General features: G+C 36.0%; 1 protein-coding gene across 1 annotated transcript; it reads left to right on the top strand.

Annotated features, from left to right (window-relative positions):
* Positions 1-13,780, top strand: gpx4b (glutathione peroxidase 4b). The gene is made up of 7 exons (XM_051701537.1): positions 1-117; positions 4,307-4,401; positions 9,156-9,300; positions 11,615-11,766; positions 11,876-11,900; positions 11,978-12,037; positions 13,442-13,780. The coding sequence occupies exons 1-7, from the start codon at positions 52-54 to the stop codon at positions 13,472-13,474; spliced, it is 576 nt and encodes a 191-aa protein (XP_051557497.1). The 5' UTR covers positions 1-51; the 3' UTR covers positions 13,475-13,780.
* The last annotated feature ends 2,560 nt before the right edge of the window (positions 13,781-16,340 follow it).

Here is a 16,340-nt window from a genome sequence, read left to right as displayed (position 1 = left end):
AGAGGCGTGTCTTCCTCATCAGTGGGCGGGGTTTGTCACTGCTGCAGTACTATGTGGTTGTTTCAGAGAGCGCTGCTGATCGGGGTTTTAGGGAGCAAGAGCTTTGCCAGAGCCATGGTAAGATAACGCATTTAAGCGAGTGTTTAGTTACTTTTGTGTTGTTGTTTATGTAAGTGTATTGAAGCAGGTCAAAGCCCGGTGAGTTTATTTGTGACACGTGTGTGTGTGTCTCAGTTATTTCACTCCGATGCAGCAGCATTAGCGTGTTAGCTGTTATGATGCAATGATGTCTCATTGGGTTTAATAATGTTTAAAATGGTTTCTTTTTACTTTCTTTTACGTGTGTTTTAGCGAAACGACTCGTTAAAGGCCAGTTTGTTTGTTGACGTTAGATGTTAGGCGAATAAATACAAATCGGAGCGTTTTGGAATCAAAACATGCTGTTATATGTTATCTGAGGCATTGAGTTTCAGATTAATAAATAATCCACACAACATAAATCAAGTACAAAACTGATCACTTTGCATAGGGCTCAATATTGTCTCATAAAGTCTCGTATTGTGCTGAATATCACATGCAGATATGTTCTTGATGTTTAATCTTGAGATTAAATTGTCTGCAGGCCTTTAGACTAACGAACAAACGGTGAAATGGATTACTGTGAAATCTGTTTAGCTTTGTCTAGTTCCACCTGTAGGATTTTTACGTCAGTGTTTCCCATAAGAAACATTATTCACTCTGTGACAGTTGTGCTGTATGACAATGAAGCACATGACCGTTTAAAGGAATATTTCGAGTTAGACCACTACTGAAGCAGGCAGTGCGTAGACAGCGCTGTCACGTGACGTCTGTTACTTTTGTCAGCGCTGTTCAGAATGGGCCAATCACAATCAAGTGTTGCTGGAGGATTTAAAAAAGATATATTTTATAGATACTGCCGTGGTGGATTTAACAAGTATGAATCCTTGAAACTATCAGTTTTAATTAAACATTACTCTCCAGAGTGAGAAAATGATATGAGATGTAAAACGATTTGAATGCAGATCAATGGAGGATTCAGTTTTGTGAGCCATCTAACGCCCCCTTCTGTAAAGAGAGCTTTGTGTCTCACAATATATGTTATTTCTGACAACAATTGGGTCAATATCAAAATATGTTGACAAACATGTCCCTTGATTTTATTAGTCATGAAAATGCTTTCAAATAGCGGGGGAAAAATAAATAATAATAATAATTTTATAACCTAACCTTTAATGATATGAAATGGCTTGACTCTGTTTTGCAAATGTTTTAGAAAATATATTTGAAATTGTTAATTGCCTGAAAAAAATCCTTGTCCCCTTCATCAGGTACACCTCTTCTTAAAATGTATTAAAGTTATTTGTGTTTTTATTTTGTACTTATTTTTAATAAAAGCATTAGTGCAAGGCCAAACAAGTGTGCAAAAAAGCAAAACAAAATTATTATTAATAATTTAAATAATTTAAAAGAGTGTTTGATTTCATGGCATTGGTGTTACCAATGTTAAAACTTTTTTTTATGTTAAAGAATAAATAAATTAATACAAAATGTTGTGGAAAATAATTAAGGTCAAAGTTCAGAGCTTGGTTAAATATGCATATAGGGATTTTTCCCAGCATGTTCCAAAGTTATTAATTCACATTTTAACTAATATTTTCACACCAAAAATATTTGGTGTTGTACCCCATTGAACCCTCAAAATTTGGTGTTGTAACCCATTTAACCCTCGTTAGTGTTAACTTGCTTCATTCGTGAAACAAAATTAAATAATAAAAGAAAGAACAATAGCCAAGTTGTCCTTTATGAATAAAAATTAAAGTCAACATGTTACAAAATGTTTACCCTCAGCGTTTTTAGGCAAAAACTGAACTAAATGGAAAATTTCAATATTTTGTAAGTTGGAAAGTCAACATTTTTTTTTTTGGAGATGACCCATTTGCAATTTTGGTCAGTTCCTCACATAAATCTGTTGTGTGACTTTAGAAAACATAAAACACAGCACATGAGTCATATGGACTACTGTTTACGGACACACTTTTGTTGGAAAGCAAAGTGCATTTTAAGGGAGCACACTACAACTGCACTGTGAGAATATGTAGTTAAAGATGCACATTGAGATATGTTGCACTTGTAATAAGTGATGTTTTATAAAAACATTAACTGAGTGAATAAAATATTTTTATTTAAAATGAACAAAAATAATTTGTTTTAATGACATCTCGAGCATAGTCCTTGAAAGTCCTTGAATTTAACTTTGAAGCATCTGTATGAACCCTGATATGAGCAAACTATAGTTTTGGTAAGTCGTTTAGGACATCTACTTTGTGTATGACACGAGTAATCGTTTACAGACAGATTGTTTCACTTTTAATTGACTATATCACAATTCCATTGGGTCAGAAGTTTACATACACTAAGTTAACTGTGCCTTTAAACAGCTTGGAAAATTCCAGAAAATGATGTCACACCTTTATGCATTTAGCCAATTAGCTTCTGATAGGAGGTGTGCTGAATTGGATGTATTTTAAGGCCTACCTTCAAACTCAGTGCCTCTTTGCTTGACATCATGAGAAAAGCAAAAGAAATCAGCCAAGACCTCAGAAAAGATTTGTGGACCTCGACAAGTCTGGTTCATCCTTGGGAGCAATTTCCAAATGCCTGAAGGTACCACATTCATCTATAAAAACAATAGTATGCAAGTATAAACCCCATGGGACCACGCAGACATCATACCGCTCAGGAAGGAGATGCATTCTGTCTCCTAGAGATGAACGTAGTTTGGTGTGAAAAGTGCAAATCAATCCCAGAACAACAGCAAAGGACTTTGTGAAGATGCTGGAAGAAACAGGTAGACAAGTATCTATATCCACAGTAAAACGAGTCCTACATCGACATAACCTGTAAGGCTGCTCAGCAAGGAAGAAGCCACTGCTCCAAAACTGCCATAAAAAAGCCAGACTACAGTTTGCAAGTGCACATGGGGACAAAGAGCTTACTTTTTGGAGAAATGTCCTCTGGTCTAATGAAACAAAAATTTAACTGTTTGGCCATAATGACCATCTTTATGTTTGGAGGAAGAAGGGTGAGGCTTGCACACAGAAGAACACCATCCCAACCGTGAAGCATGGGGGTGACAGCATCATGTTGTGGGGATGCTTTGCTGCAGGAGGGACTGGTGCACTTCATAAAATAGATGGCATCATGAGGAAGGAAAATTATGTGGATATATTGAAGCAGCATCTCAAGACATCAGCCAGGAAGTTAAAGCTCGGTTGCAAATGGGTCTTCCAAATGGACAATGACCCCAAGCATACCTCCAAAGTTGTGGCAAAATGGCTTAAGGACAACAATGTCAAGGTATTGGAGTGGCCATCACAAAGCCCTGACCTCAATCCGATAGAAAATTTGTGGGCAGAACTGAAAAAGCGTGTGCGAGCAAGGAGGTCTACAAACCTGACTCAGTAACACCAGTTCTGTCTGGAGGAATGGGACAAAATTCCAGCAACTTATTGTGAGAAGCTTGTGGAAGGCTTCCCAAAACATTTGACCCAAGTTAAACAATTTAAAGGCAATGCTACCAAATACTAACAAAGTGTATGTAATCTTCTGACCCACTGGAACTGCCCCCGACCAAAGATTTTCTTAGTCGAATAGTAGTCGTTAGTTTAAGCCATTAGTCGATTTGTTGTCACACATTTATGATATTAATTTAATTAATATATTTTGGGGGCATCAAAAAATGGTTTGAGTTCCAGAGCTGAGAAAGAATGTTATAAGTAACATAGCTAACACTGTTCTACATTACAGAGAAATACTAAACCGTAATAATGAGTCTTTAAAATATAAATTTTACAAGTACACGCACGAAGTGCCGGATGTGTCGGAAAAACCAGCAAGGAGACTGTCTGAACATTTTTGTTAATTTATAGAGAGAATTGCACATTAAGTTAAACATGCAGTGAGCGAGGTACTAATTTAGCTTCCCCACGAACACTTGGATAAGCCTAATAGCGCATATTTATCTTGGTTTAGATTCACCCTTTTAAGGCTTGTTTAGTAGTAAATGGAAAAAGTAACACAGAATTTCCTTTCTTGATCTTGTGTTTTGCACAACTTGTGTACGTAAGTGAAAACTATATCAAAGGTTGCTTATTTTTCCAGATGTCATGAGTGCATAATTCATTTGTTTCAGTTGAATGGTTCTTGTGGTTGATATCTGTTTGAGGGTGTTTCTAGCGACACTAAACGCTCTTCACAACCTTTAACCTCTTTCTCGTTATTGCAGTGTGCACAAGCCAATGACTGGCAGTCAGCCAAGTCTATATATGAGTTCTCAGCCAAAGACATCGATGGAAATGAAGTTTCTCTGGAGGAATACAGGTGAATATGTTTTTTTTTTTTTTTTTAATAGAGCTTGTCAGCCCCAGTCACCATTCACTTTCATTGTATCGAAAGGAGCACATACACTGGCGGCCAAAAGTTTGGGATAATGTACAGATTTTGCTCTTATGGAAAGAAATTTGAACTTTTATTCACCAAAGTGGCAATAAACTGATCACAATGTATAGTCAGGACATTATTAACGTGAAAAATTACTATTACAAACTTCTTAAACTACAAAGAGTTCTCATCGAAATATCCTCCACGTGCAGCAATGACAGCTTTGTAGATCCTTGTTATTCTTGCTGTCAGTTTGTCCAGATACTCAGATGACATTTCACCCCACACTTCCTGTAGCACTTGCCATAGATGTGTCTGTCTTGTCGGGCACTTCTCACGCACCTTACAGTCTAGCTGATCCCACAAAAGCTCAATGGGGTTAAGATCCATAACACTCTTTTCCAATTATCTGTTGTCCAATGTCTGTGTTTCCTTGCCCACTCGAACCTTTTCTTTTTGCTTTTCTGTTTCAAAAGTGGCTTTTTCTTTGCAATTCGTCCCATAAGGCCTGCACCCCTGAGTCTTCTCTTTACTGTTGTACATGAAACTGGTGTTGAGCGGGTAGAATTCAATGAAGCTGTCAGCTGAGGACATGTGAGGCGTCTATTTCTCAAACTAGAGACTCTGATGTACTTATCCTCTTGTTTAGTTGTACATCTGGTCTTCCACATCTCTTTCTGTCCTTGTTAGAGCCAGTTGTCCTTTGTCTTTGAAGACTGTAGTGTACACCTTTGTATAAAATCTTCAGTTTTTTGGCAATTTCAAGCATTGTATAGCCTTCATTCCTCAAAACAATGATTGACTGACGAGTTTCTAGAGAAAGCTGTTTCTTTTTTGCCATTTTTGACCTAATATTGACCTTAAGACATGCCAGTCTATTGCATACTGTGGCAACTCAAAAACAAACACAAAGACAATGTTAAGCTTCATTTAATGAACCAAATAGTTTTCAGCTGTGTTTGATATAATGGCAAGTGATTTTCTAGTACCAAATGATCAATTTAGCATGATTACTCAAGGATAAGGTGTTGGGAGTGATGGCTGCTGTCTAGATTTGATGATAAATTACTTTTTTTTTAAAATAGTGATGGTGCTGTTTTTTACATCAGTAATGTCCTGACTATATTTTGTGATCAGTTGTATGCCACTTTGGTGAATTAAAGGACCAATTTCTTTCTGAAACAGCAAAATCTGTACATTATTCCAAACTTTTGGCTGCCAGTGTATTACCATGGTGTGTGTGTGTGTGTCTGTGTGTGTGTGTGTGTGTGTGTGTGTGTATATATATATATATACATACATACACACACACACACACACACACACACAAACATGATGCATGTCCGTAATATATTTTATTGCCATGATACATGTCCATAACATATAGTATTACCATGGTACATGCCCATAAAATATGGTATTACCATGATACATGTCCAGAAACTTGGTATAACCATGGCATATTTCCAAAAAACATGGTATAACCATGGTACATATCCTAAAACATGGTATACCCATGGTACAGGTCCATAAAATATATTACAATGGTACATGTCCATATATATGGTAATACCATGGCATATTTCCAAAAAACATTGTATAACCATGGTACATGTCTATAAAATATGGTATTACCATGGTACATGTCCATAAATATGATAATACCATGGCGTATTTCCAAAAAACATGGTATCACCATGGTACATGTCTATAAAATATGGTATTACCATGGTACATGTCCATAAAACATGGGATCACCATGGTACATGTCCATAAAACATGGTGTCACCATGGTGCATGCCAATAAAACATGGGATCACCATGATACATGCCCATAAAATATGGTATTACCATGGTACATGTCCATAAAATATGGGATCACCATGGTACATGTCCATAAAACATGGTGTCACCATGGTGCATGCCCATAAAACATGGGATCACCATGATACATGCCCATAAAATATGGTATTACCATGGTACATGTCCAGAAACATGGTATAACCATGGCATATTTTCAAAAACATCCAAAAACATGGTACAACCATGGTCCATGTCCATAAAATATGGTATTACCATGGTACATGTCCAAAAAAATATTGTATTACCATGGTACAGGTCCAAAAACATGGTATACCCATGGTACAGGTCCATCAAATATATTACAATGGTACATGTCCATATATATGGTAATACCATGGCATATTTCCAAAAAACATTGTATAACCATGGTACATGTCTATAAAATATGGTATTACCATGGTACATGTCCATAAAATATGGTATTACCATGGTACATGTCCATAAAACATGGTGTCACCATGGTACATGTCCATAAAACATGGTGTCACCATGGTACATGTCCATAAAACATGGTGTCACCATGGTACATGTCCATAAAACATGGTGTCACCATGGTACATGTCCATAAAACATGGTGTCACCATGGTACATGTCCATAAAACATGGTGTCACCATGGTACATGTCCATAAAACATGGTGTCACCATGGCATATTTTCAAAAACGTGTCCAAAAACATGGTACAACCATGGTCCATGTCCAAAAAATATTGTATTACCATGGTATATGTCCATAAAACATGGTATTACCATGGTACATGCTAGGGCTGCCCCCTAATAATTGACCAAACGTTAGTTGATGAGAAGAGTCTTGATCGACCAAGTTTTGATTGGTCGGTTGTTCATGTTCAAACCGACGAACACTGGTATTACCGCTGGTTGGACGCTAGGTGGTACTATGGGGTAATTTTCGTTAAGCAGGGTTAGGGTTAAGCCTACACAATAAAGCAAGACACCTTGATTTCAAACTTTGAACTTTATTTTTTATTCATTTTAACTAAAAATTAAAATTAAACTGGAAAAAAAAATTGAAGTGCAATTAAAATCAGAAGTGTGTTGTTCAACTTTTTGAAAGATGGTTTTACAACAGTTGTGAAGGGCAACATCTCTCTGGTAAAGAACCTACTTCATCTGTGCATTCTCTGCCGGTCGAGTATTTCGTTGTCTGGGAAAATACATCATGTGTGTGAATAAATTTGTTTTGTTCCCTCCTTCACAATATATATATCGTAATATCCAAATACATCGGCAACCCCCGGGCTAAGGGATCGGTGAATATTCTTGCTTTAGTGATTTTGCATTGAAAATTTAACTTAAATCAAACACATTTCTAATTTCAAATTACACTTCAAAAGAAATTAAAAGCAATTAAAACAACAAAGTGATAAAAAATATATAAACACCGGTGGCCAAAAGTTCTGAATAATGTACAGATTTTGCTGTTTTGGAAGGAAATTGGTTCTTTAATTCACCAAAGTGGCATTCAGCTGATCACAAAGTATAGTCAGGACATTACTGATGTAAAAAACAGCACCATCACTATTTGAAAAGTCATTTTTGATCAAATCTAGACAGCAGCCATCACTCCAACACCTTATCCTTGAGTAATCATGCTAAATTGATCATTTGGTACTAGAAAATCACTTGCCATTATATCAAACACAGTTGAAAACTATTTGGTTCATTAAATGAAGCTTAACATTGTCTTTGTGTTTGTTTTTGAGTTGCCACAGTATGCAATAGACTGGCATGTCTTAAGGTCAATATTAGGTCAAAAATGGCAAAAAAGAAACAGCTTTCTCTAGAAACTCATCAGTCAATCATTGTTTTGAGGAATGAAGGCTATACAATGCTTGAAATTGACAAAAAACTGAAGATTTCAAAGGTGTACACTACAGTCTTCAAAGACAAAGGACAACTGGCTCTAACAAGGACAGAAAGAGATGTGGAAGACCAGATGTACAACTAAACAAGAGGATAAGTACATCAGAGTCTCTAGTTTGAGAAATAGACGCCTCACATGTCCTCAGCTGACAGCTTCATTGAATTCTACCCGCTCAACACCAGTTTCATGTACAACAGTAAAGAGAAGACTCAGGGGTGCAGGCCTTATGGGAAGAATTGCAAAGAAAAAGCCACTTTTGAAACAGAAAATCAAAAAGAAAAGGTTCGAGTGGGCAAGGAAACACAGACATTGGACAACAGATAATTGGAAAAGAGTGTTATGGATCTTAACCCCATTGAGCTTTTGTGGGATCAGCTAGACTGTAAGGTGCGTGAGAAGTGCCCGACAAGACAGACACATCTATGATAAGTGCTACAGGAAGTGTGGGGTGAAATGTCACCTGAGTATCTGGACAAACTGACAGCTAGAATAACAAGGATCTGCAAAGCTGTCATTGCTGCACGTGGAGGATATTTCGATGAGAACTCTTTGTAGTTTAAGAAGTTTGTAATAGTAATTTTTCATGTTATTAATGTCCTGACTATACATTGTGATCAGTTGAATGAACTTTGGTGAATAAAAGTACCAATTTCTTTCCATAAGAGCAAAATCTGTACATTATCCCAAACTTTTGGCCACCAGTGTATATAAAAGTAACCACCTTTCCATTTACCGTCAGGCACGTATCTGTCTAAACATGAAGACGGAAAATTACTTGCACAAATGAAGACATAAAAACAGACATAATAATTATAATGATGATAATCAGTGCAATATAAATCATAGTTCGAGGTGAATGTGTTTTTGTATTATTTTATGTCTTAATCACAGATAATCTTCATCCAGGAAATTGCTTACAGTAATGGCATTTTTCTGTTGTTGTTTGCAGAGGTTATGTGTGTATCATCACTAACGTGGCCTCTAAATGAGGTAAAACCCCAGTAAACTACACTCAGTTTGCGGAAATGCACGCCACGTACACTGAGAAAGGTTTACGCATCCTGGGCTTCCCATGTAACCAGTTTGGAAAGCAGGTATGTATAGACCTTTAGCTATGATCGGAAAGGAATACTGCGTAGTATATACTACAGTATACCCCATATACTTCCTACTATTTGTTTTAAAATGTGTAAGAAACCAGATGTTATTCTGCTGTCACATGACCTCACTATATTGTTTAATTCAGCAAGTGCCATTCAGTTAATAGCTCTAACATAAACATGCACTTTTATTCCAATTTTGTGTAAAAATGTCTAATCTGTTGGCAGATTGATCAAATGATTGAAGGAAATGCGCATTGATATACTACGCATTTTGTCAGCTGTAGTAGTAATACAATGTTCCATACGTACAGTTAACGTATTACAGATATAGTAAGAGTAGGATGCTGAATGAACCGCTTGTGATGATATAATTTGCATCTGTTTTGCAATTATTATGGTGATACATTCTCATACCTGCTGGTCTCCAAATAAACCCCCTTCAGAGTGCAGCTCACATTCTTCACATCTCTTGCAACGCATCCGCTGGCTCGCCGCAGATGAATGCTAACATTAATCACATCAATGCATCCGTGGCAGACAAACACAAGTGTTGTTTTGTGCATGTGAAATATTGGTGGTACTTTTGGTATTTTAATAACACAGTGAAGCTAATGTCTTCTTGTTGTTACCTAGTTACCTAGTTAAGTTGATGCAATCGGACCACGGTTCGGACCCAAATAATATGATGTGAACTGAGACCTGATGGGGTGGGGGTAGGGTTGAGGAAACTAACTCTAGTTCAGACCAAGCAATCGAACCAAGTATGAATAGCCAATTACTGTTTGCCAATAACTGATGTTTTCTTTGACATGGGATATTTCACTGGACACTTGAAACTTGGATTTAAGATGGACTCCACCGGAAACTAATCTGCCACAAGCTTACAGTCGAACTGCAGTGTGCCTTACTGACCTCTGCCTGCATCACTTTGGTCAAAGGATGGACTACACTCTTAAAATGGAATATGTAGATAATAAATTAATTGCAGCCTTCATCAGACAAATAACAACAGACAATGCATCCGTTTGCACTTCTGCAGTTAATTAAGAATGTAAATTCTAAAACTTTAGTCATTAAACTTACAGTTAATACATTATATTTTTGTTTAAACATTGGCCCCTAACTATTACTTAGTTTACTAATTTTAAATCTTTACTTGTACTACACATATATAAGTAATATTGGCATTATATTCATGCTGTTAGTCAGAGGGGAACTGGACCCTACAGTGAGCCTGGTTTCTCCAAAGGTTACTGTTCTCCTTTAACAACATCTTATGGAGTTTTGTGTTCCTTGCCACAGTCACATTAAGCTTGCTCACTGGGGGTCTAAATATAAATAGAATTATTTTCTATTATTTATTTTAAGGTGCAATTTACAATCATGTTTTTTTTAATTCGTAATATTATGACTCAAAGACATTACTAAATTACAGCTTTTTCTGTTAAAGCATAATTTTCTGTAACGTTGCTTTGAAATGGTGTGTGTTGTGAAAAGCGCTATGCAAGTAAAAATGACTTGACTAACAGGCTTCAAAAGAACTACTATTTCATAACAAGTATATAGTTTGAATTGGACACAAAAAACTATGGTCTGTTAAAAAAAAAAAAAAAAAAAAAAGATTTTCTGATTAAATAAAATTAATTATTATTATTTATTTATTATTATTTAAATTTTTCTTTTGTATCTATTATTATTTTATTATTATTATTATTTGTGTTATTTATTTATCATTATTATATTTATTTATAATGTTTTATTTTTATCTATTATTTGTTTTTATCCGTTATTATTATTATTATTATTGGTCTTATTAGTTAATAATATCAATTATTATTATTTATTATTAGTATTTTTATTATTTTTAAGTTTTATTTATTTTGTACCTTATGTACTATTATAATATTTATAATTAGTGTTATTATTATTTGTATTTTTTATTTTTATCTTATTATTTATTATTATTATTATTATTATTGGTGTTATTAATTAGTATTACTATTTTTATTTATTATTATTATTTTAATTATTTTGTTTATCTATTATTCTTATATTAATTTTATCAAGTATTATTTATTATTTATTTTTATTTATTATTCTTATTTTTATTATTTATTTATTTGTTATTTTTATAAATACCTATTCTTAACCCATTTAGCCCTTTATAGTTGCCATATAATCATGCTGCCCAATGTTAAGGCTCTCTTGTTTTGGCAGCAGCAGTTATTCCGTCAACCTTCAAATAAAACTGTGTCATTTTGTAATCGACCGGGAATGTTCAATCATGCACTCACACTGTTTTCAGGAGCCTGGAACAGAGGCGGAGATCAAGGAGTTTGCCAAAGGCTACAACGCAGAATTTGACCTCTTCAGCAAGATCGACGTGAACGGTGACGGAGCTCATCCTCTCTGGAAATGGATGAAAGAACAGCCAAAAGGCAGAGGAACTCTGGGAAAGTCAGTTTGTTTGCTTGTTTGTTTTCCTCCTTGTATAAATAATTTTTCTGTTATTCTGAAATCAAACTCTTGATTGTTCTCTGTCATGAACCCTGTTTTATTTCCATAGCAACATCAAATGGAATTTCACTAAGGTAACTGATTTTATTTGCATGTTATTAAACTGTTTATTGTCAGATATATGTAATCTTGTGAACTCAAATCTGTACAGTTCCTCATTGACCGAGAAGGACAGGTTGTAAAGAGATATGGGCCAATGGACGATCCACGTGTAAGTCACCCACACTCTTTTACACTTACAGTGCATTCAGGAAGTATTCAGACCCCTTCATTTTTTTCATGTTTTGTTATTGTTGCATCCTTATGCCAAAATGCTTTAAATTATTATTTTTTTTTTCAAAACAATCTACACTCCATACCCCATAATGACAAAGCATAAACCAGATTTTTGATAACTTTTCAAGTTTATTAAAAAGAAAAAACTAAAATATCACACTGACATACTGTAAGTATTCAGACCCTTTGCTATGACACTTGAAATTTATCTCAGGTGCATCCCATTACTCTGGATCATCTTTGAAATGTTTCTACACTTTGACTGGATTCCACCTGTGGCAAATTCAATTGATCAGACATGATTTGGAAAGGCACACACCTGTCTATATAAGGTCTCACAGCTAAAAATTCATATCAGAGCAAAAACCACGCCATGAGGTCAAAGGAACTGCCTGCAGATCTCAGAGACAGGATTGTGTTGAGGCACAGATCTGGGGAAGGCTACAAAAAAATGTTGGCTTCATTGAAGGTTCCCAAGAGCACAGTCACCTCCATAATTCTTAAATTGAAGAAGTTTGGAACAACCAGGACTCTTCCTAGAGCTGGCCGCCCTGCCAAACTGAGCAATCGGGGGAGAAGCACCTGGGTAAGAGAGGTGACCAAGAACCCGATGGTCACTCTGGTTGAGCTCCAGAGATCACGTGTGGAGATGGGAGAAACTTGCAGAAGGACAACCATCACTGCAACACTCCACCGATCTGGGCTTTATGGCAGAGTGGCCAGACGGAAGCCTCCCCTCAGTGCAAGACACATAAAAAAGCACCTAAAGGACTCTCAGACTGTGGAAACAAGATTCTCCGGTCTGATGAAATGAAGATTGAACTGTTTGGTCTCAGTTCCAAGAGTCATGTCTGGAGGAAACCAGGCACCGCTCATCACCTGCACAATACCATCCCAACGGTGAAGCATGGTGGTGGTAGCATCAACGCAAGAGTGGCTTAGGGACAATTCTGTGAATGTCCTTGAGTGGCCCAGCCAGAGCCTGGACTTGAACCCAATCAAACATCTCTGGAGAGACCTGAAAATGTCTGTCCACTGACGGTCCCCATCCAACCTGACAGAGCTTGAGAGGATCTGAAGAGAAGAATGGCAGAAAATCCCCAAATCCAGGTGTGCAAAGCTGGTCGCATCATACCCAAAAAGCAACATAACAAAATGTGAAAAAATGAAGGGATCTGAAAACTTTCTGAATGCACTGTATTTTTTGTGAAGTTTAAAAAAAGTTAAGGGTTTGGAACAACATGAGAGTGACTAAATAATGTCAAAAAAAGAAGAAAGTTTTTCTTTACATTTTGATTCAAATAAATGATGAGTTTTTTTGTTTTGTTTGTTTCAACAGGTTATTGAGAAGGATCTCCCGAAATACCTGTAGCTGTTTGGATAAAATCCGCTCTCCGTCCCGTTTGCTTTGTAATCACCTCTCTCCCCTCTAGTTGATAACTGGATGTTAGCGGGGCGACACCCAGTTCCATGACGGCCGTTCCTTAAGCCTGTGTTCAGGTGGGAATGTCCTGATGACTTCTGGCGTGCAAATTCACTGGGAACCCCCTCCAATGTCCAGATGTGTCACCAGAGTGGAGCTTAATTCCTTAAAGCCGTGTATGCACTGAAATCACACTGACGTACCTGAGGAAGATTTAATAATGTGTAGAGCTGACAATAAATTAGTCACAACTTTCGTGTTTCTGTGTGATCAGTTCTTTGCCAAACATTTAGACCATGAGAAATACACATGCATATGCTTTTGTTTGCTAAACGGAGTAATTATTCAGAAGTTGTTGTTATTACACAAGAGATTAAATGACTGATATAGAGTGAATTCGGGTAACATTGGGCCTCTCAATGTCAAAAAGTTGTGCATATGTTGGTGGTCTGATTTTTTTAGTTGAAACTCAGGGCTGGTAACCATGAAGTTGTTGGTTTGATTTCCTAAAACATGGTATTACCATGGTCTGTGTCCTAAAACATGGTATTACCATGGTATATGTCCTAACCCACGATAAGTGAAAAAATCCTAAGGAATGTCAATGTGTACAGGAAAGTATATCATAATTTGGAATAATTTCTGATGTGATCCAATAAGAATCAAATGAGATTGTACTAGATTCCTCTGTTGTTTTGATTCTTAAATTAATCTCATTGGATGCTTTGTAATGTTTATCAGAACTCTGCTTGTGCTGTACTGGAATAATGTCTATCTATTACTATGGTATATGTCCTAAAACATGGTATTACCATGGTCTATGTCCAAAAACATGGTATTATCATGGTCTATTTCCAAAAACATGGTATTACTATGGTCTGTGTCCTAAAACATGGTATTACCATGGTGTATTTCCAAAAACATGGTATTACCATGGTCTGTGTCCTAAAACATGGTATTACCATGGTCTGTGTCCTAAAACATGGTATTACCATGGTCTATGTCCTAAAACATGGTATTACCATGGTGTATTTCCAAAAACATGGTATTACCATGGTCTGTCCTAAAACATGGTATTACCATGGTATATTTCCAAAAACATGGTATTACCATGGTCTATGTCCTAAAACATGGTATTACCATGGTCTGTGTCCTAAAACATGGTATTACCATGGTCTATGTCCTAAAACATGGTATTACCATGGTGTATTTCCAAAAACATGGTATTACCATGGTCTGTCCTAAAACATGGTATTACCATGGTATATTTCCAAAAACATGGTATTACCATGGTCTATGTCCTAAAACATGGTATTACCATGGTATATTTCCAAAAACATGGTATTACCATGGTCTATGTCCTAAAACATGGTATTACCATGGTCTATGTCCTAAAACATGGTATTACCATGGTGTATTTCCTAAAACATGGTATTACCATGGTGTATTTCCTAAAACATGGTATTACCATGGTCTATGTCCTAAAACATGGTATTACCATGGTGTATTTCCTAAAACATGGTATTACCATGGTCTATGTCCTAAAACATGGTATTACCATGGTGTACTTCCAAAAACATGGTATTACCATGGTCTGTCCTAAAACATGGTATTACCATGGTATATTTCCAAAAACATGGTATTACCATGGTCTATGTCCTAAAACATGGTATTACCATGGTCTATGTCCTAAAACATGGTATTACCATGGTATATTTCCAAAAACATGGTATTACCATGGTCTGTGTCCTAAAACATGGTATTACCATGGTGTATTTCCAAAAACATGGTATTACCATGGTCTATGTCCTAAAACATGGTATTACCATGGTGTATTTCCAAAAACATTGTATTACCATGGTCTATGTCCTAAAACATGGTATTACCATGGTGTATTTCCAAAAACATGGTATTACTATGATCTATGTCCTAAAACATGGTATTACCATGGTACATGTCCAAAAACATGGTATAATCATGGTATATTTCCAAAAAATATATTACCGTGGTATACTTTTTATTCTGATCTGGATGAACCATCATTTTTTATACAGACTTCATTTGTATTTCAGGCATAAATCATGTGAATTAGTATATTTTGACAAAATATTTCAGATTTGAATGGATCTCAATGGAGGATTCAGCTTAATGAGTTGGTGAGCGCTGGAGGACAAACTTTGTGTTATTTGAACGTGTTTATTTATTATTATTGCTAGGAGAATATAACATAATGGACCCTTTTCACGCGTTCGCGAAGCGGATGTCGTCATAGTTGGATAAACTTGGGGGACCACAGCAGATTTAATTTTTGCTTACCCGTCTGCTCCAACAGCAAAAGAAAAAAAATCAACGATTGTGCTTTCACAGCTTTGCAAAAGAAGATAAACATATAGAGCGCTGGATGACAGCATCTAGAGAGAAACAGGCCACATTTTCTGTCACTCCCTCAGCAGCTGTGGTAACCGTTTTTTTTTTTTTTTTATTTTTAATTATTATTTTTTTATACTTATTCCAGGGTAACATAATGCAAAGTACACTGTTATAAATTTACACTAAATATTTTTTTAAATTGGAAATATAAAAAAGTTTGCTACATTAACGTTTTTAAAAAAGGCGGAAATGCGTCATAACGTCTGCGAAAAGGGTAAAGAAACGAGGAATTGGCACATTACAGCAATTATTTAAACGAGCTTACAGGCTTTATTTTTTTAAATTGTTATTATTATTTTAGAATTTTTGTATTTATCATTGTAGAACTTTTAAGTTAGAATTGTTTGGATATATACGGCTTGATTTCGTGCGTGTGTGTGTGTTT

Source organism: Myxocyprinus asiaticus, chromosome 6 (genome assembly GCF_019703515.2).
Source record: "Myxocyprinus asiaticus isolate MX2 ecotype Aquarium Trade chromosome 6, UBuf_Myxa_2, whole genome shotgun sequence".
Classification (NCBI taxonomy): Eukaryota; Metazoa; Chordata; class Actinopteri; order Cypriniformes; family Catostomidae; genus Myxocyprinus; species Myxocyprinus asiaticus.
The sequence above is the reverse complement of the archived record's forward strand: the minus strand, read 5'-3'. Positions and strand labels throughout refer to the sequence as shown.